The following is a 21,347-nucleotide window of genomic DNA, read 5'->3' as shown; positions in this document are numbered from 1 at the left end:
AGTGCCAGCTTCTCTCCAAAGCCAGCCCTTCGAGACAAGCGGTGCTGATGTGCATCCAGCTTCATGGATGGAGCTGCAGTGTTTGCCCTGGGCTTTCAGGATCAGGGGTGATGTTTTGAGGCTTTCTCTGGAGGCTGGTGTGCTGGGAAAAGCTTTACATCTGAAAGCAGAAGCTAGTGAGCATCCTGCCCCACAAGGGTTCCTGGATGGGGCATGATCTACCAACACAAACCCGGTGTGTGCTGTAAAGAAGCGCATTGCAGTCTCTGCAGTTTGTTTCTCCAGCCCCTTGACACCCTGAATTTGTGAATTTGTATGAATCAAAATGGATGTGAATTTGCCAGCCCTGTGCATGTGTACGCACAGGATGGGTCTGGAAGGCACGAGGCCAAGGGCACAATAAATTCTGAATGGGATCTTTGCCCATTCTCTTGCAGGGGTGCGATAACAAGGTATTTCTTAGGGGTGACCCGAGCCAGACCTCCACAGTTGCATGATATGGTTTCTCCCTGAGTGAAGTCATCGGCTCTTATCAAGCCTGGAAAATGAAGCTATCTGAATCCCTCCCCCAGCCAATTAGTCTGGGCCACTGCAGGGAGGTTGATAAACCACATTTGTCATGAATACACTGAGAGCCAGCAGAGGAAGAGGGTTGTGATTGCCAGGGTTTGATGTTAGGAGCAGTGCAGGCACCTCTGCAAAGGAGCTCTGAGCACACAAAAGGAGAAAGCTTTGGAAAGATGCTCTCTGGGTATCAATGGATGTTTCCCTTTTGCTGGCACCTCTCTTGCTCTGCAGCAGAGTTTTAGAGGGGAGAATCAGGCAGGGTAGGGAAAACACACTCTGGTACTTTGGCTGCAGTGGAGAAAACAGCAATTGGTTTGGTCAGTGCAAGGACTGAATTGTGGGACTGAAAAGCTGCAGCGTTTATTGCCTTAGCTGTAAGAGACCCCTGCTTGGTACCCAAGGTCTTGAGGGAGCAGGGAGCATGGCACAGAAGGCAGGCAAGAGCTTCCAGGGCAAGCTAATTCTTCAATCCTTCCCTTGGCTGGGATATGTGCATGTGCATCCTAATTGCCTCATACACGTATCCTCACAGCCTCCCAACATTAGCTCTGCTTTGTTTCTCCACCTGCACAAAAGGAAAGAAATATTTATCCATGATCATGTGGACATGGAAATGCAAGCCTGGATAGATCAGCTTGAACACAGCAGGTTGTGGTGTAGTGGAAGGGCCAGGGGGTTAGGACTGGATGAGTTTTAAGGTCCTTTCCAACCCAAACCAATTATAGTTCTATGAAGCAGCATCCATTTGGATGCTTAAGGAAATACACTGTGTTCAGTTGTAGCTCTTCCTTGGGATCTAAGTCATCAAGGACATCTGCGTACAGCTGGGGACAGCAAAAGGACCCCCATATGGATGCTGTGCAGATGCTCAGCTCTAACTCCTGCTTTAACTGCCACCAGAAATGAAGCTGCACTTGTGGGTGCCAGTGTGTGACCCAGTGAGGCAGTGCTGGTGTTTGAACAGGACATCCCTTGGGTCTGAAAGCACAAAGGACCTTTCACTGCTTTCCAGCTGCTACTTTCCTGCAGAGTTTTGATGCTTTCATTGTAACTTGGAGAACAGGAGTTGCAGAGATCGTGAGCCAATGTGTGCTTGTTCATGGAGTGACAGATGGCTCCTGGCACACGATCAGACCCTTTCTGGTTGCCTTTCACCAGCAACTAACATCTGGGCTTATTGCCTTAGGTCTGGCTTGCCTTGCACGTTGTCACTGATATCAGGTTTAAGCTTTGGTTTTCCAGCCTTGGATGGTGTTACATGTACAGTTAGACTAAAGCAGAGGAGCCAATCCATCACTAGTGAAGGCGTTCAGAGGAAGGCTCTGGTTTTGGGGAGCACCAAACCCTTATTTGCTGAAATGAGAGGAATTCCCAGGATAGGCTGCCTGGAAGAGTTTGTTTGGATTTTTCTCAGGCTGTAATCTCTCCCAGATGTGTATGTCTGCAGCAGATGATACTGACTCCACAGTTCCTCCTGTTACTCGAGGCACTTTCAACGTTGCCGCAATAATAACTCAGGCTGAGCCTCTGCCAGAGTTGAGAATAATTGATCTAAAAGAATGGGAGTTGGAGCTGGAGAAACGCTTGTGAAGATCAACTTGTAATGGAGAAGGAAACAAAGTCTTTCAAAGGGAGATATTTCCTATGAAACTGCTGCATCATTCCCAAACTCTGAAATGACTTTTCCTTCTGTAAGAAATCTTTCTGCCTTATATCTCTTAACGGCACTTTTGTACCTTCTGGTGTAGATTTTGCTGCTCCCCCTTGCCATTTGGTGAAGAACAGAATCATAGAACGGATTGGAAAGGACCTTAAGATCAAGTTCCAACCCCCAAGAAAATGTAGTTAGGAACTGAATGGCAGGAAAGACTAAATCAGTTCTCACCCTTTTCCTCTCCTCTCCTGCAAGTGTCTGCTGTTGGAGGCAGGGATGGGAGCTGCAGGGACCTCCTTGTGCTCTTGACCTTGAAGTCCATCACATCCAGACAAGCCTTGGCCATGGGAGCTGGGGGTGGTTTGTGCACACCGACGCGCAGTGCTCTTCATCAGCACAAGAGGATGCTGAGAATCAGGGGTACAGCCTCTGGCTGTGCAAATGCTCCATCCCTGGCAGTGTTCAAGGCCAGGTTGGACAGAGCCTTGGGCTGCATGGTCAAGTGTGAGGTGTCCCTGCCCATGGCAGGGGGTTGGAACTGGATGATTTTAAGGTCCTTTCCAACCCAAACCATTCTGGGATTCTGTGATTGCTTTTCTCTGGTGGCTTTGTGTGTATTTACGTGTCTATCTTCCAGCCCAACAAAACAAAACAGAGAGGGAGGATCTTGGAAAGCTGGAGCTGGAAACAAGCCCCTGGAGTGTGATCATTTGTAGAATTTGCTCTTCATTTACTTGGACAAGGGAGCAACAATGAGAAGCTCATTTACTGGTGACAGCGAGTGCCAATGGTTTGGGACTTGTCCCCACTCAAGTGTCACACAGCTTTCACTAGTGTGTTTTGTAGCTGTTCATAAATGAATCCCACAGAACATGCTGTGCAGACAATGCCTGCAACTCAAACCCGGTTCATGCTGATTTACTGTAATTCAGTAATGTTGAATTGCTCTGAGGTGGACCTGGACAGATTGAAGAGTGGCTGTGCAGGGATTTGCGTAGGTTTAAATCCATTTAAAAGCACCCTTTTATCTATACCTATTAAGCCCTAAATACAGATACAATATCAGTTCCACTGTGTTAGGCTTGAGTAAAGTGAAGGATTAAACTCAACCCAAAAGCATATGGAGTGTTCAAGGCTGCATGGGGCTTGGAGCAAGCTGCTCTAGTGGAAGGTATCCCTGCCCATGGCAGGGGGTTGGAGCTGGAGGAGCTTTAAGGTCCCTTCCAACCCAAACCAGTCTGATTCATTTGCTGTCAATGGTCCAGGAGGGAACAGGACATGCATACACAGAGCAGAGAAAGAAGGAACTGGGAGGGATCCTTGGAGAGCAGGGGATAGGAGACACACCAGGGTGTGAGTGTGACCTGGGGGTGAAGAGTGAGCAAGGCTGGGGAGAAGCATAGCACCCCAGAGCACTTTCCTAGAGACTAAGAACTCTGGGTTGATGTTAACTCTCTTGGTTGCTCAGGAAGGAGATGGTTGAGGAGCTCTGCAGGATCTCAGTACATGTCTTGGGAAGGTTAGAAGTGGCTTCTGACAAACCAACCCAAGCAAGACCCACTAAATCCTGCAGAGCACCCAGCCCTTGTGAGCTTCCTTCCCAGCACCTCCTTCAAAAGGGTCTTTGAACTTGTCAGGATATTGATTTGTTCCATGTTTGCAAAGCAAACACACGTTTCTTTGTCCCTACGAGGGCAGGAAACGCTCTTCAGTTAATGGGAAAAGATTGTCATGCCGCCTCATGATTTGTGTTGGGATTTGCAGAGGGAAGACCTGGCGAGGGTGGTGAAGCTGAAGGCTGAAATGCCCATCAAGCCCACTTCCCTACTCCTGTGGGCACTCTGCTTTCATAATCCCCACTGTGGGTTTAGCAACTGTTGACTTCCCTCCTCCCATTGCTCATCTCCCAAAAGGCATCTCACAGACTCCCTTCTTCCTCCACTGGTCCTACTTTTCCCTGTAGCCAGTGTATCCTTATTCAGGGTCATCCTTGACTTCCGCAGCCCTTCCTCCTCCCCAGGCTTTGTCCCCAGAAGCCCCATCCCAGCAGAGCCCCCATGCTGGGCCCATACAATGGAGCAGCAGCACGCATGCAGACCTGTGTATGGAGCCTGAAAAGAAGCCCTCCCTCCCATTTTTCCTGTCCAAACAATGCTCCCAGCTGGCTCTTTCATCTGAAAAGGTTTCTCTCCCCTGAAATTCTCTGTCCTCTCTGTGGGTGGGTGGTTGCATTCACTTCTCCGCTAATAGGTACCATGTTCTCTGTGAGAAACGGGCTTTTGCTTTTTCTTCCTGCTTTGGCTCCATCCCCTTCAACTTGCAGCCCCTGGGTCGAGCCCAGATTCTCTCTGCTCTCCAGAGCAGGGAGGAGAAGGTTGAAATCCTGTTGCATAACCCTCTGTATTCAACTTAAACCTTGCCTTGTGTGGCTTGTGGTGTTGCCCTTAACAAGAAGTTGTTCGGTGACAAGGGAAATGGGAACAACAGGGAATGGACATGGCCCAGGAAGGGACATGGGTGGCTGCTGTGGGCGTTATTTAATTTACAGGGATAGAAAGAGAAGCAGGAAGAGCTGCTGGAGGGCTGATGACCTGTAAACAGCATGGAGAAGGGAGAAGGTTCCGGGAAGACCTTGTTGTGGCCTTTCTTAGCCAACAAGAAACCTGGAGAGAGACATTTTACAAGGGCCTGTAGGGACAGGCCAAGGGGAATGGCTTTAACCTGCCAGAGGGGAGACTGAGATGAGCTCTTAGGCAGAAGCTCTTCCCTGTGAGGGTGCTGAGGCGCTGGCACAGGGTGCCCAGAGAAGCTGTGGCTGCCCCATCCCTGGCAGTGTTCAAGGCCAGGTTGGACACAGGGGCTTGGAGCAAGCTGCTCTAGTGGAAGGGGTCCCTGCCCGTGGCAGGGGTTGGAGCTGGAGGAGCTTTAAGGTCCTTTCCAACCCAACCGTTTTATGATTCTCTGCCCGTACAGCACCACATGGGACCCAGACTTGATGTCTTTTGGGGCATTTCTATGCCTCAGATGTGAACTGTCACAAAGGAAGTGGAGGACCCTCAGTGTTTCTGGAGGGCTGCCTTGTTTTGAATACTTGGCTATGGATCACTGCGGTGGTGTCAGTGGTCTGAGGTGCCAGAAAACCCTTGCCCCAGTATCAAGTCCTCTTTTTCCATCACTTAATACAGAAAACCTTTAATACCAATTACGACTGTGACGTACAAGTCTCTCTAATTCAGTTGCAAGTGCATGGCCTGTGATCCTAGGCAGACTCTAATAGGAGTCTTTCATAAGGCACTCAGAAATCAGAGGGAGGAAAGACCCATTAGCTCATATGCTCCATTCCCCAGGCAGCAAGCACCAGGGCTGTCCTCTGGGCTTGTCCAGCCCACTTATTTCAGGTCCCAACCGGTGGTGCCACATCCAGGGGAAGTGACTCAGTCTGACAGACCCAGTTACGAGCTCTCCCAGGGCTCCAGTTATGGTTTATGTTGTTTAATGTCATTTCCTTTCCCCTCATTTCCCTGCTCTGGGGAGAAGTTAAAGCCTAATATAAGCTTCACACGTGGTGCATGCAAGCCAGAGGAAAGCATGGATGGTAGCTTTGTTGTGTCTGGAACATGGGATATCCCCCTCTATGGAACATCTTCCTCTGGGATGAAGCCTCAGGGATAGGACGTGGTGATGGAGAACTGATGTTGAACCTTGTCATGTCCCTGAGAGCACTAATGGGCCTTAATGTCTCTGACCAGCCTCACCTGGGACCTCCACTCACCCCTGCACTCCAGGAGCCCATTTAAGCCCAGCCCTGCATCCTCAGCCCTCTGCTGAGCTTTGGTGTAGGGTTCTTGCCTTGAGCTCTGCCTTTGGCTTTGTCTCCTGGATGGACCATGGGCCTGCGCTGGGTATATCTTGTCTCTTGTCTCCTGTCCTTTCTTGGCTTTGCACCCACTCTGTAGCCCTGTTTCCAGACCTGCTTCTGCCCATGTCTTTCTTTGTCTTTCACTGTGCTCCATAGGGGACCCTGGACCTGGTTTTGGGCTGCCTGTGAGCCCTGTTACCAGTGCCTGGGGCTGCTCACAATAGGGTCCCCAGCTCCTGGCTCACCAGCCCTAGGTGCTCCTCACCACCTTCCCTCTCCACTGCCCAGGCTGGTGGGTGCCTGTGTGCCAGGCACAGTCCAAATTGGCCTTCCGGGGTAAGCAATGTGGTGTCATCTCCTCTTTGAAGGATAGGGGGACCTTTGCAGTTGTTCTCTGACCAGGCTATTGCCCATGTTCCCTGTTTCTCCTCTTTTCCCTTGGGAATTTTGACTGTGTGGTGCTGCAAGACTGACGAGGGCAAGGAAACCCTGAATTGAAAATACAGAGCTTATGGTCTGATGCAGGTCCATTGGCAAAGTCCAGCACCCAACAGTGCAGGGGCATAAGCAGAGCCCTCTGCCTTCATTTCTTTATGCTAGAAATGCTGATGCTTTTTGTGTGCTTAATAGTTGGTCTGGAATTTGTGGATAACTTCCCAGAGTGCTGGGGTAAAGTCTTTGATCCCTTTTTCTGTGTGCTTCTTTTCCATTTTGAAAAGGGATCCATACATTTTGGGGGATTTTCTGTTCAGCTTCCCCCAGGAAGCAATTAAAAAGCCAGGGCTTTTTAAATAACCTTTTAAAGTGCACCAATGTGCTTAGAGCAAGGCAATGGAGGTAGTGATGGTCCAGAGCACACTGCTGACCATCACAGAATGCATCTTCTCTTGCTGAGCTCTGCAAGGCTCTGCTGGTTTTCTCCTCCAGCCAGAGCTCAGCATTGCTGGGACACCTGCACTGGCACACAGGGTCAGTGGCACAGTTGGCTATTGGAGGCAGAGACCTGTCACAACACCCAGCACCACAATGGATTCATGTGGTTGGATGCAGCAGCTTTATAGTGTACCTCTAAGAGCTTTTTATAGGTGTCTCCCTTTGCACTGTTGTGCTCCCCATCCTTGAAAGCACGTCTCCCCAGACGTGCTTGGTACCCTCATGGTCAACTTCAGCTTCAGGTTAACTTCAGCTTGGGATGCTTGGCTCCAGCCCCACTGGCCGGTGCTTGTCCTTGCTAAACCTGTGCACAAGTCTCCCGGCACTGGGCTGCCTGGGAATTCCTGCACTGCTTTGGGAGCCCGGAGCAAGCTGAATTTGGCAGCAGTCATTGTACTCCAGGAATGTCCTTTCCAGCATAGAAATGGCCGTTCTGCAGGCTTTTGGGTTGAGGTTGAAGAGCAAAGGTGGTCTGGCACACAGAATGCGCACCATGGGCAGTCCTGCCTGGCTTTTGTGCAGGTTGAGCAAGGAAGAACCCACGTCTGGAGCTCAACATAAACCCAGCCTGCCTGTGAACACAGCTTGGTGTGAGCCTGGCCTCGGGTCCTGGGTAGCGTTGCCTCCAGGGTGCAGGTAGGAGCATGCTGGCTGCTCATGGCTGCTCCCAATGTGCATGCGATCAAGCAGGAAGGTGTTCCTAAGGATGGGAACACAGCCTAATGCCTCCCATGAGGTTCAGGCTCTGATGGCAGTGCACGGCCCCTCTGCCAGAGCTGGGGCTGCTCTGGGCATACAGTGGGGTCAGTCTGTCTCTCTCTTGGCTGGTAGGTGCATGCTCTGGTGCCCCATGCTTTGGACAGCCCTCCCTTGGCTATGATGGGCTGTGGTTCCCACTCATTGCCTTGCCTGGGCATGAAGAGATCTCATGAGTTTTGCTCCTAATTCAGTTTTGTTTCTGTGCCAGATTCTTCTCTTGGCATTGGGGAGGGGTCCAGAGGCAAACACCAGCCCTGGCTGTTCAAACCTCCTCGTGTAGCCCAGCTGCTGTGATTGCTCCCCTGTTACCTCCAGTTCTCAGGCCTTGGAGAAAGGAATCTCTGCTGCTTTACTTAGGAAAGCACCAGGCACATGCCTAACCCTAACCCCAGCCCCACTTTTGTCAGGGAACAGGGGTTTTGCTTTCAGCAAATGCTCTAGTTGTGTGTTAAGGCCACGAAGCAGTAGTTTCTTTCCATTGCAGTACTACATTCCCAGATGCAGCTTGTGTAGGGAAAGCCTTAACATGAGAGAAACCACTGAATTCACACTCGTCTGCCTGTAAACACCAGCAAAGCTGAAGGGTAATGAGGGCTGCAGCCCTTGGAGGTGGACCATGCAGATCTTGGTACATCCACTGATGTCAGCAGCTGGGAAATCGCCTCCCAAAACTATCTGGGAATGAGAAAGGATGAACATTCCTGACGGATTTCTCCCCCTCTTTCAGCTGTGTTTGATCTAAGATCAATTCCCCACACTGTGCATGCACATCACTTGTAACACCAACAGACGCTGCCAGCTCAGTGCTGTTTCGAGGTTTGTGACTGCTCAGGTCTCTGAGGGGCTTAGCCCTGCACCCTGTCTGGCTTGGTACCACTCTTCTGCAGTGTTCCTGCTTCCAAAGGCTGCTGCACATTGATGTTCTAAGCAGAGATCTTCCTGGGAACACAGAATCCCAGCCTGGATTGTATTGGAAAGGACCTTAAAGCTCCTCCAGCTCCAACCCCTGCCACGGGCAGGGACACCTTCCACTAGAGCAGCTTGCTCCAAGCCCCTGTGTCCAACCTGCCCTTGAACACTGCCAGGGATGGGGCAGCCACAGCTTCTCTGGGCACCCTGTGCCAGCACCTCAGCACCCTCACAGGGAAGAGCTTCTGCCTAAGAGCTCATCTCAATTTCCCCTGTTTCAGTCTGAACACATCACCCCTTGTCCTATCACTGCAGTCCCTGGTGAAGAGTCCCTCTCCAGCATCCTTGTAACCCTCTTCAGACACTGGAAGCTGCTCTGATGTCTCCACGCAGTTTCTCTTCTCCAGGCTGAACAGCCCCAGTGTTCTCAGCCTGTCTTCATACAGGAGGTGCTCCAGCCCCTGATCATCCTCATGGCCTCTTCTGGACTTGCTCCAACAGTTCCATGTCCTTCTTACGTTGAGGACACCAGAACTGCACACAGTGCTGCAGGTGAGGTCTCACGAGAGCAGAGTAGAGGGGCAGGATCACCTCCTTCGACCTGCTGGTCACGCTCCTTTTGATGCAGCCCAGGATACGGTTGGTTTCTGGGCTGCAAGCGCACACTGAATCCGGCTCATGTTCATTTTCTCACCAGCCAACACCCCCAAGTCCTTCTCCTCAGGCTGCTCTGAATCTCTTCTATGCCCAACCTGTAGCTGTGCCTGGGATTGCTCCTACCCAGGTGCAGGAGCTTGTACTTGGCCTTGTTGAACTTCATGAGTTTGGCATTGCCCACATGTTGATGCTGTGACCATGTGGGGAGCTGGGGAAACACCAGGTGAAAACCCAAGTCACCACAAAAGGCTGTGTCTCCTGCAGGACCCCATTCCCCCCCTCTCCCTCCCTTACCAGTACAGGGCTTTTTGCCTTGTAAAACCAGCTGAGGAGATGGTGTCTGGAGCACTACATTAGCATCAACTGGATCAAAGCTGCTTTTTCAATTGACTTGTTACTTTGTGGAGCCATGGATCTGTGTAGAGTGTAGATGTCCTGTCAGGCTGCAGCATGCCTGAGGCTGTTCATCTGCCCTCACATAAATCTTGCACCTCATCAACAGTGGCAATAGGAGTGAATGCAGAGGCTGGATGACTCCCAAGTGATGGCATCTGCTAGTGCAGATGGTACTGGCAGCATTCCTGTGGACTGAGCATCAAGTGGGATTGTCCAGGCCCTCCCAGTAAAAGGGCTGCAGGTCTGGAGTGATCCAGACTCATCCTGCAAGGCTGGGCCCATGGGATGCTGCCCTGGGTCTGTTCCTCATCCCCACCCCTGACAGGCTATTGCTGCACTGCCCAGTAGCATAAGGGGCTGACAAGAAAGGAGGGACCTGGATGTAGATGTCTCAAAGATAGAAATGGTGTGTCTGGGTAGAGCCAGATGGCTGCAAGTTTTCTTGCTAATAGAGGGGAGCAAGAAACCTTGTGGTTTTAAACAGTTTTCTGTATGGTGTTTCTGTAGCTGAAGGATTCTTTAGTCGATGAATGAGCTTGGAAAGGGATTGTCTCTGTTCACCAAGGGAATTAAAAGCTCCTCAGGAGATGAAGTGATGGTGCTGCCAAATAGCTCAGATCAGGGGCCTCTCACCCGGTTCAAACCATCTTGTGTGTTCACAGCACTGCTCTGAAACTGGGTCTTTCACCTGATGGCAAAGGGGTGTTGGCGTGATGCACAGCTCCTGATGGAGTTTCCTACTTGTTCGGGACACGTCTCTCAGTGAGGGACACGGTAACTTCACCCCACTCCTTGGTCCAATTCTTCATTGAAATTGGGCAAACTTCAACAAGGAATCTTAGGACTGAGCAGGATTTTCTGTACCCAGCTGATCCAGGGCTTGTGTTTTAGGACATCTGTGTCCCAGGCTCTGCTTTACAGTCTTGAGCATCCCAACTATATGGGCATAAACGTACCACTGTTGCTGGGGTAGGAGTGGCCCTTCATGTCTTTGGGACACTAGCCTTGAAACACATGTTCTGTATCAGAAATACCACCTGGGTGCTTCTGAGGTTATTTGGATGCTTGTTTTGATCCAGGTTTACTGAGTTTGTGGATTATTTTAGTTTCTCCAGATTGCATTCTGTGCTTCCTGGGGGCTTTGTCTGTTGCCTAACAGAGCAGAGCCCTGTAGGGAAGGTGTCTCAGCTGCTGAGCATCTCATTCTCTCCCTCCACACAGATGAAGTGGACTTGCTGGACAAAATCACTTCCCATGCACAGGACCTCAGCAATGTCTCCTTTGGCCATGATGAAGCCAACTGCAGCATCCTGGAGATTGGGCAGTATGCTACCCTCAACATCCCCACCAGAGAGGCGTTTGGGGACAGGTAAGCTGCCTTCAGGGGATGGGGTGGGGTGGTGGTGCTCAGAATCAACTCATGCATTCGTGTTGGTTTGAGGGGTTACTTTAAGACCCTATTCCATGACACAAAGATAACGCATCCACTCTGAGCTCTTATGAGCCCAGTGCTTCTTCCATCTTTCTTGATTGTGTGCAGGGAAGACATTGGCACACCATTGACTGACCATTTCCAGGAATACGTTTTCTTGGTGCTCACATTGGGAAGATTTCTCTGCTCCAGCACATAACTGGAGAGAGCAAGAGAGCACAGCCATCTTCATCAGCATTGCTTTATACCAAGGCACGGGTCTGTGGAGGCATAGACAAGTTCAAACCTTTGCTGTTCTTGATGTAGGGCTGCAGCTTTCTTTGGACAAGGACATGGTGAGAGAAGACAGCATGGAAGAGCTTCTTGTAACTGTGTCACCACCCAGTCTCAGCCATGGGCAAAGCAGGGGTCCCATGGGAAGTCACGCACAGCCACACAGACATGTGCTGAGATTGCACCTGAGATGAATAGAGATTGTATGGACAGTGCTGATTTTGGCCTGCCTGCTGCTCTTTGAGTCTCTGACCCTATAACCTGAATGATTGTTTGCTTTCATTTTGCATTTATCCTCCTCTCATTGAGCTCATTTGTGCTCTGATTCAGGGGTTTTTGTCCTTAGAAGGAAGCTCATGGTGACACAGCAGACACTGCACAATGTGTCACTTCTTTCTATTAGCTTTGCAGATGAGCTGAGCGTGCTCATGAAGCTCAGGTACTCGCTGAAGGAGGACACCAGCCTTGTGACCATCCTCAGCCATCGGAGCCATGTGCTCTTCCAGATCAGGATCAACCCATACGCCTTGGTCTTTGTCACCACAAGGAGGAGGCACTATGAGTAAGTTCTAGCTCAGGTGGCTCTTTCTCCCTTTCCATGCTTCCATTATTACTCCCAAGGCCAGACTTAAGGTTTCCCACTCTGGGCTCTGCTCTGAGCCCACCTCAGCTGAATCAAGGTCATGTCCCCTCATGAGTGACAGCCCCTCAGACCTAGTGGTGGGACTGCATAGGTAGTCCCTACCTAACTGCACTGTCAAAACAATGCAGATCTGTCAAACAAAGCAAAGAACAGAAAGATTCAAGGGATAAATCAAGTGGGGAGAGACCCAAATACCAATAATTTCCCAGACACCTCAACTGGTTGTAGAAGTGCCCAAATCCATTGGATAGAAACAGCATCCTCATGCTGGAAGTGATGATGGTGCTTACTTGTCACAGCAGGTAGACTCGATTTCTCTAGTTTTGTCCTTTGCATCTACTCTAAGGATGGATAATGAGACCCTGGGAGCTGGTAGGGATGAAGCCTTGTCCTGCAGAAGGTGTAGGACTCAAGTTTTCATGTTATGCCTCTTCCCTTCCCACTCTGGGACATGCAGGTTCCCAGTTTCCTTCCTTGGCGATGGGCACTGGCACCGGGTTGCTCTCAGCATCTCCCTGGAGAGGCTGGAATTGCACGTGGACTGTCGGCTGGTGGACAGAGTGAGCTGGTCCAACTATTTTGGGATGGGAGTGAACACTGAGGGGCTGATCATCGTTGGAGGCCTGATCGAGTCCTTTGAGATCCCCTTTAAGGTGAGAGCTGGATAGGCTTGGCAGGGCTGTATTGGAGGACATGGTCTGCTCTAGCTGCATGAAGTGGGGTTGCAACTCCCTCTGAAGGAATCCATTGCTTTGTCTTCCTTAACGCACCATTTATTTTCATTGGGAAGGATGAGCTTTGCAAATGCTTTGAATTGTGTAAAGTGCTTGATTTTGGGTCAGGGCAACACAAGTGCAGCAGTCAGGTCAGCAGGAGAGACCTCTAGATTACAGGCTTACACTCATATTCCCTTGTTGACCATGACTTGTACCAGGTACAGAAGTCATCTGTGCAGTTAGCCTACAAAGCAGTTGGTGAGGAACTTGTCCCATGCATTGTGTTGAACGTGAAGTCCCTGCTCTGAGGACTTTACAGGCAAAGGGTTCCCAGCAGCTCAAAGTAGATGGCAGTGTTAAAATGCCTGATAAACTCAAAGGCCAGGTTCCCAGAGTTTTTGTATGGCTTTGTGTTGATATACAAGAGTTGGGACTGTTCAGCCTGAAGAAGATGCTTTCAGCCTTTGCATCCAGCTCTTGAAGACAGGCAGTGAACACTGATTGCCTAAACCATCCTTTAAAGAAGTCCCTGGTTATGAGAGGCTGAAGACAGTCCCCCAGACCATCCTGCTCTGGAGGCAACAGGGCTAAACTATGGTTTCTGTGTGTCTTCCTCCCCAGGGTGCTCTACAGCAACTGACCTTCGTGATGGGAGACCCAGCAGCCGCCGGTGAGCACTGCCGCAGCTACAACCCAACGTGCGCATCCTCCTTCAACCTCAACCGCTTCGGTTCCCAACGGGAGCTTGCAACAGCCTGGCCAGAGGTAGGGCTGAGGGCAGCTGCAAAACTGGGGTTGCTCCTCTTTGGTGCAGCACAGTTCAAATGAAAGGACCAACCCAGGGTGTTAATACAGCCTGGAAGCGCTTGGGTCTCCAGTTTGAGTTGCGATGCAAGGAGGTGATGGTGGCCAGCACATAGGGTGTTTCTTCGTTCACCACCCAAACCCTCCCTTCAAGTCATAGATGGGCTTGGTGCAAAGGGAGGATGAGTTAAAGGGAGAGTTTCTGAGCCAAAGCAAGCCTGGGTGTGTGTATTACTGTATGTGCTCATGTGTTTAACACAGGGAAGCTGTGAGTAGCTGTTGAGTAATGCTGCAGCTGGAGCTCTGCTTTTGGGAGGGGGTGAAGGCTTTACTTGGGAGTTGTACATGGCTTTGAAGTTCTTGCTCTGTCCCAGCAAGATTGAACCCTTTGGTGCATTGTCCCATCAAAGGCTGTCTCCTGTTTGCCAGCAATGCTGGAAAATGGAGGTTTTGTGGATTTTGCTCCTGTTTTGGTGTTCAGCAATTATTCCAGAGGTATCTATGTGCCCACGAGCCCAGATCACACACTGAAACCCCAGAGACATGAAGCACCTCAGGAGCTGGAGTTGGGTCAGGGAGATACCTCATCTCTCACCTCTCTAGGCCGGGTATCCTGAAGGGCTTGTAGCTGCCTAGAAAAGGCTTGCTAAAGAGGGACGTGCCTAATGTCAGTGTTTGGCATGAACCTCCCACTTTTGGTGGTCTAATGAGAAGGTGGGATTGCTGATGGGAAAGGGCAGTGTCAGGGGAGGGAACTGGGTGTGGGGTAGGGAATCTGCTCAGTCTGGGTCCTACCCAGTGTTTCCTTCCTCTGGGATCCTATTGCTAGCACAGCTAGATGGCAAAGCTTCCTGATGTAAGGAAGATCAGTGTGTCAGAGTTCCTAGTAAGTGTATCCCATGAGCATTCCCAAAATGATCCCTAGCTTTTCTCATGCTGTCAGCCCTTATGTGCTGGCTGTATCTCCAAGATAAGTTGGATTCACTCCCTAGAGCTATAAATTGATTCTATGCTTTAAAAGCTAAGAGATGTGTCCTCTAAGCCTGCAAGGTGATGGATTCCTCTCAACCTGCTTTTAATGTCTATATTATGTTAATATATAACATACATACTATACATGTGATACACATTAACATGTATATATTAATGTATATAATACATTATATTATGCTCTGTAGGCCTGGAGCACTCACTTGAATGTCTCCAGGGGCTTACCCAGCAGGGAGAAAGCTTTGGGGTTTGAAGCATCATTGAATTGACTGCAAGTGGGATTCCACAGGATGGTTCCCACCCCTTGATCCTCCTCAGGACTGATGGGTTCTAAAACCAAAAGAAACTGCAAAAACCACCCAGAGACTTGAGAGCTTTCAGCAAAAGTTGTTCCCCCACGTTGTTATGAATGCCTGGTTCCCCGTGCGCATTCCCTGGATGTTTCCCGTGCCATTGGAGGCAGTGAGCGTTTCAGTTCTGGGGCCAACACGAAGCAATGCTGAAATCAGAGCAGGTCCTCTGGCAGTGATGCTTCTCTTTCTCTCTCCAACTGTCTAGGTGCCAAAAGAAACCAATGAAATCCAGGACTCATCTGCTCAGGTATGACTCTTCTGCGCTGCTGCAGGGGGTATGTGCAGGGAGCACCCTTCCCTATGTCCCTCTATGTCTCACCATCATAATCTCTCCTGGATAAATGAGTTGCTCCAGCAATCATTTGGGTAAAAAGCCCCCCCAAAACCCCATCAAGGCACCTACTTATTTTTCTTGCCATGTCTCTCGTTAATGGTTTGAGTGTAACGTGTCTTGGAGCTGGAGGTCGAGGGAAGTGTTTAGGTGACCTTCCTGAGCAGTTACACTGAGCCCAAGAGTTGTGGCTTGAGGAAGGCGGCAATGAGATGGGTGAGCCCACTGCGTGCACAGGATCTGCCTGTGAGCCTGGCTGGAATTGCTTGGAGAGAAGGAAGCAATGAGGCTGGCAGGTCTCTGCATGGTACAGGAGAAAGGAGGCTGATGACTGCGGCTTCTGCCCATGTGTGGGGTCTGGTGCATGGGGAGGACTTGCTGCTGCTGCTGCTTAGAATCACAGAATCATAGAATAGTTCGGGTTGGAAAGGACCTTAAGATCATCCAGTTCCAACCCCCCTGCCATGGGCAGGGACACCTCACACTAAACCATGGCACCCAAGGCTTTGTCCAACTTGCTGTGGTTGAGGTGGGAAAGGCCCAAGCTCTGCAGTGGTTGAAGGTGGTTGTGATTCTGGGGGTTAAAGCATCGCAATTCCTTGGCATAGCTCCATGTCTGGTGGTGGGAGCGGGGCAGCTGCTCCCCACTTCATGGGACTGAAGGCTGCTGCTTCTCCATCAGAGCTGCTCGGAGCATGGCTCCAGCTCCTCTGCGTGCATCGGGGGGGGGTGAGTGCTGCACATCCTTTATGTTTCTGCTGTATTTGGGATCTGTGGCCAAGGTTCGTTGTTCAGGTTCTTGCAAACAGACATCCTGAGGGGGAAAGCTGCCAGCAAATGTAAAATGAGATCTGTGTGTGTATGAGCAGAGCAGTCCTGTCTGTGCTCCCCTCACCCTCCCAGGCACTGCTGTTAACTGTTTGGGGATGGTCTCTGCTCTCACTCCTGGCTTAAACTGACTACACCTCAGTACTCCTTTGTGCAACTTGTGCTTCACTTCTGCCCAAGTGGCCTCATGCAGCCCTGGAGCTGGGTGACACAAGGGTTGCAGCAGTACAGATGAGCGTGCTGCTGGTGTGCTGATGAGGCTGCTTGTGGGTTGGATTTGCGACGGTGATAATGAACTGAGATGGCAAAATTGCTCCCCTGAGTGTGTCTGGATGGTGGTCTCTTCCTTGCAATTAGTCCTCAAATCCTGTTGGATCCTGGTCAGGATGTGCTCCCCCATCCGATGCTCTTCTCCTGCCGACTGGTGTGAATTGGTGAGATGCTGCCCTAGAGCAAAGTGGTGAAATTCATAGGCCCCCAGGGAAAGAACAAGGATATTCAGGATTCGGGACAAGTTTGGTTTTCAAGCACTTAATCAGCACCAGAGAGGCCTCAGGGTCTTTGGCGTGTGAATTTATTAAGAGAAAGAAATGCGCTGCTAACGCGTTGCGGTGTGACAGTAATGAAGAGCAGATCAGCTCTGCTGCAGGGGCACCTTGAAGCTATGCTTTGGAGTTACACTTCCCATGCCTTTGTTCGTAAATCAGTGTATCAGGGAATTCCTTCTTTACTGATTAGAGCTAAATCATTACAGAAGGCTAGGATGGCGGTGGGGAAGATAGAAGTGGATGGCGGCACTGGATTAGCTGCCTGTTACTGGCAGCCTAAATTATGGTGAATTGCGGTCTATTCCTTCTGTGGGTTTGTTATTTTGAGGGGAAGATTGTAATATATGAGTAATGTTTGAGATAGGGATGGTATTGAACCCCTTCTCCTGCCTTTTGGCTTCTCTTTGTGTGCCTGTGCTGAACATGAGCAGAAGGGCTGAGCTGATTACTCCACTGAATGGCTTTTTCCAAAGCAATTTAAACTGGGATCCTAAAGCCGTTCAACCAAAGTCAAATAAAGCTGAAATCCCATTGGGTTCCAACGAGACAAAAATTCACAGGTTTAATTCTTTGGACAGCTCAAACTGCTGCTGAGATTCAGCCTTCCAATGCCTAAAGGGGCTACAGGAAACCTGGAGAGGGGCTTTGGACAAGGCCAAATGATCCAGAGGTGTGCTGGGAATGTGCTTGTCTCTGCTCCTGTGCTTAACAGGAGACTCCTGTGTGGCACAATGCAGGCAACGCTTGGTGCCAGCAGAGAACATGGAGCAAAATGAGCTTGGACATCACTGACCTGGATGGCAAAACAGTATTTCTAGTGAGGTTTTGTTGTCATCAATCTGAGTTTTAACTAAAGCCTCTTTTCTTGTTGAGGTTTGAATATATCATATGTACAGAGTAAAAGATCTGACTTGACAGGACTTTGCTAGCTTTTGATCATACTGAGAAACATTCCAATTAAATAAAGCAAATCACAATGCGATGGTTTTGATGAGAATTCATATGCAAGGAAGAGAGGAAAAGACCCTGGGATTTTTTATGGCAGAAGAAATCCTAGTTCTACTTCAGCTTTAGGAAGAAGGTCCATCTTACAGATAGTTTTTGAGAGCAGTAAATGGAGGTTTAATGGCTAATTTCTTGTTAGCACCTTTGATTGCTTAATGAAGTACCAGGGCATCCTTCCTTTAAATCAGAGCAGCCCGAAGCCTGTGTCTGTGTATCTCAGCCACCTGAAGACTTCTGAAGCCAGTTTAAGTAGGATAAAGTGTTTGTGGATAATTTATTTCACCTCAAATCCACAGTGTGATAAATGTGATGGAGTGTGCTGGTTTGAACCGCAGTGTTTAACCACACCCCGGGTCAAAGCCATAAAGTGCTATTCCATCTAATCGAGTCCTGAGGCATCCTGTAGTGAGTTACAGCTGCTCTGCAGCCCTTTACGGTCTGACCTCCTGCCCGGGTTCAGGGTTTGCGTCCTTGCTGACTTATGGCTTGCCTTATGGCAGGAGAATTGCAGCAAGGGCTTGGCTTGATCCGCAGCTTCATGGGGCATCGCACTTCCCACCGGTGTTTCATGTCCTGCGGCAGCCACATCTGGGTGCAATGCAGCAGCGCTGCCCTCTGCCTGAGGGCCACCCAGAAATGGGTTGGAGGAAAGGCACCGGCGCTGTTTGAGAGTGCTGCAGGGAGCAGGGGGAGTTCTTCAGAGTCTTTCCAGTCTGATTGTGGCCCCTGGATGCGGAGCTTGCAGGGATGTTCAGGCTTTTGGGTTGCTTCAGTTCGATTGGGATACCAGGGAGCCCTAAACCCCCCCTGTGAAAACAGGGCACTGCTGAGGCATCTTCTCCAACAAGAAATAATTTCTCTTGTTTATTATTTGCTTACAGCATATTCACTTCCCAAATCCAGCACCTGCCTGTCAGACACCATAGCATCCCAGACTGGTTTGTGTTGGAAGGGACCTTAAAGCTCCTCCAGTTCCAACCCCTGCCACGGGCAGGGACACCTTCCACTAGAGCAGCTTGCTCCAAGCCCCTGTGTCCAACCTGAAACCCATGAGCAAGATTTCCTCCCCTTGCTCCCACGGGCAGTGATTTGGGGCTCAGTGTGCTGAGCTACTCCAGTTCTGATGGAGCAGATGTTCCTGGCACGCCACGAGCCTGCACATCTGGCCCAAAGCAAGTAGAGGAGGACAGTGATGCCCCAGCTGAGGGCTGCAGCCCTGTGCACCTCTCTGAGGAAGCAGCGGCTGGTGCAAAGCAATGAGGAAGCACCAGAAGAGGCTTCTCTTCCATAGACTCCTGCTGTGAGTGCTGCAGATCCAATAATGACCTGATCTACTGCTGAACACAGCCCACAGGGTTTTCTGGTGATTATTCCTCTAAATCAATACAGCTTGCTTAGCAAGGACTCCAGCCTTGATCTGTAGCTTCCTCATGACCATCTTCCAGGGGCCTGATGCTAAAACGTGCTGGAAAAAGCAGTTTAAATCGTATTTCTCGGATCTTAGGTTTATAAATCACATTTTACCTTTGTCTGTTGAGTAAGAGAGACTTCTATTGACAAAAATGTGTTTCCTGAGAGAAGACCCTAAGCTTTGAAATACACGTTCCCTCGCCTGACCTAGCTGGAACCTAGGGCAGTGTGATGCTCGTTGTCTGAGCTCCTGTAGACGTACATGCTCCAAGCTGGGTTTTAACCTGTTCACCAGTTAGGACATCAACTGAGGTTTTGGATCACGCTATCAACATGTACAACCAGCAAAGCCCTACAGAAGTCCAGGATCATTACATCAACACTGTTATCTTTCTCAGCAAAACACTCGTAATCTCAGGCAAGATCCCAAGTTAGTTACACAGCAGCTCTTTGCAAAGCCATGGCGCTAATTACGTTATCTGTGGTTTCTCTATTAATGAGCCCCATATCAGTTGCTCTGTTATTAACGTGGGTTCTACGTGAGGGAAGAGGTCTGTAATTACTCCAGGCCTCCTGTTTGCCTTCGTTTTCTCCCTCGTATTGGCACAACATAAAGCCTTTTCCCAGTCCCCTGGAGCTCCCCCAGCTTTCTGAGCCAAATCAGTGCTCGTCTTTGGGAGAGCCTGCTATTTTAATGCTGCTTTGCTTGTATTATCAGGAGGGGATCGAGAAACCCCTCCTCCTTGGCACTGCTGGAATGGGAAGCATTTTGTTATCTGCATTGTCTGAAACATGGGCAGAGATTTGGCTTCCCACACTGCTGATGGTGGTTTGGACACTTCCACGTGGCAGGGGACCACGATGAAGATGCTGCAACAAGGGAGGTGTGGGTCAGACACTTCTGTACTTTCCTTGTCCAAGTTGATTTTCTGCAGATGATAGGCTCTGCATTGCTCTTAGCACATGCTAATTCCTTTTTCCTTCTGTTTCATCATTCTTAATGGCTGCTTTCAATTTGTGCTCCTTCCCATAAATGATTTCAGGGGGTTTTGAAACCGCATCCTTCTTCCTCTGCTCTCATGCCTTTGGACAACTCCTGAGCTGTTGAAAGCAGTTCCCAGTTTGTCTTTCTCAGCTGGTTCTTCTCTAAATTTGGCTTACTTAAAGGAGCAAGCATCTATGCTATTGATCTTGGCTTTTTGTTCTGTTTACACAGAACCAGAGTAATTCAGTCATGATTCCTTGTGCCTGAGAGACCGCTTCAGCTTAGAGACCCATTTCCCTGAGCTCACCAGATGAGAGTTTCCAGTCCAGACCTTTCCCATGCCAGATGGTGAAGCTGAATTAAAAACTGCTTGTCTGCAATATGTAGGAAATCAATTCCATGTCAGTGCAGGCTGCCAGGGCTGGACCTGGCATTCCCTGGCTGCTGTGTGGCCTATGGACTTGTTCCATGCTGGCTTCACCTATTAAATACATGAATGCTTCAGCTTCTGCCCATGCAGTGCTTCACAGTTTGTGGTTCATAAGAGCTGGGCACCTGGTGACAATAACGTTTGTACCTGGTCTTTTAGGGAAGAAGGGTTCAGGGCTTCCCATTGTGCTCTTCCTCACCTGATGCCATCTGTGCTTGGATGTCTTATCCCAGCCTGGTTTGTGTTGGAATGGACGTTAAAGCTCCTCCAGCTCCAACCCCTGCCACAGGCAGGGACACCTTCCACTAGAGCAGCTTGCTCCAAGCCCCTGTGTCCAACCTGGCCTTGAACACTGCCAGGGATGGGGCAGCCACAGCTTCTCTGGGCACCCTGTGCCAGCGCCTCAGCACCCTCACAGGGAAGAGCTTCTGCCTAAGAGCTCATCTCAGTCTCCCCTCTGGCAGGTTAAAGCCATTCCCCTTGGCCTGTCCCTACATCCCTTGTCCCAAGCCCCTCTCCAGGTTTCCTGCAGCCCCTTCAGGCACTGGAGCTGCTCTAAGGTCTCCCCTTCAGGAGCCTTCTCTTCTCCAGGCTGCCCCAGCCCAGCTCTCTCAGCCTGGCTCCAGAGCAGAGCTGCTCCAGCCCTCGCAGCATCTCCGTGGCCTCCTCTGGCCTCGCTCCAACAGCTCCAGATCCTTCTTTTGTGTCACCTTGCCTACAAGTGACTTCCCTTTGAAGAACTGACCGGTTTAGCTTTGCAGAGCTGTTCCATGAGGCAGGATCTCCAGAATTTTTCTAATCCAGGCCTCCCCTCTCTCCTGTCAAATTATTTGGGCTTTGTGGGCTTAATCCTGCAGCCCCTGCA

The 21,347-nt window shown here is 50.1% G+C and overlaps 1 protein-coding gene across 1 annotated transcript in view; it reads left to right on the top strand.

The window, feature by feature from the left end:
• LOC134174936 (collagen alpha-1(I) chain-like) overlaps positions 1–21,347 on the top strand; it is an 82,183-nt gene that overhangs the window by 18,511 nt on the left and 42,325 nt on the right. The window contains exons 2-6 of the mRNA XM_062640321.1: positions 10,956–11,103; positions 11,843–12,001; positions 12,540–12,735; positions 13,420–13,563; positions 15,151–15,192. Coding sequence (XP_062496305.1) covers positions 10,956–11,103; positions 11,843–12,001; positions 12,540–12,735; positions 13,420–13,563; positions 15,151–15,192 — 689 coding nt within the window. The remainder of the gene's footprint in view (positions 1–10,955; positions 11,104–11,842; positions 12,002–12,539; positions 12,736–13,419; positions 13,564–15,150; positions 15,193–21,347) is intronic.

The sequence above is a fragment of the Pezoporus occidentalis genome, unplaced genomic scaffold, assembly GCF_034315485.1.
Source record: "Pezoporus occidentalis ecotype Australia unplaced genomic scaffold, CSIRO_AGI_Poc_V1 ctg64, whole genome shotgun sequence".
Lineage (NCBI taxonomy): Eukaryota > Metazoa > Chordata > Aves > Psittaciformes > Psittacidae > Pezoporus > Pezoporus occidentalis.
The sequence above is the reverse complement of the archived record's forward strand: the minus strand, read 5'-3'. Positions and strand labels throughout refer to the sequence as shown.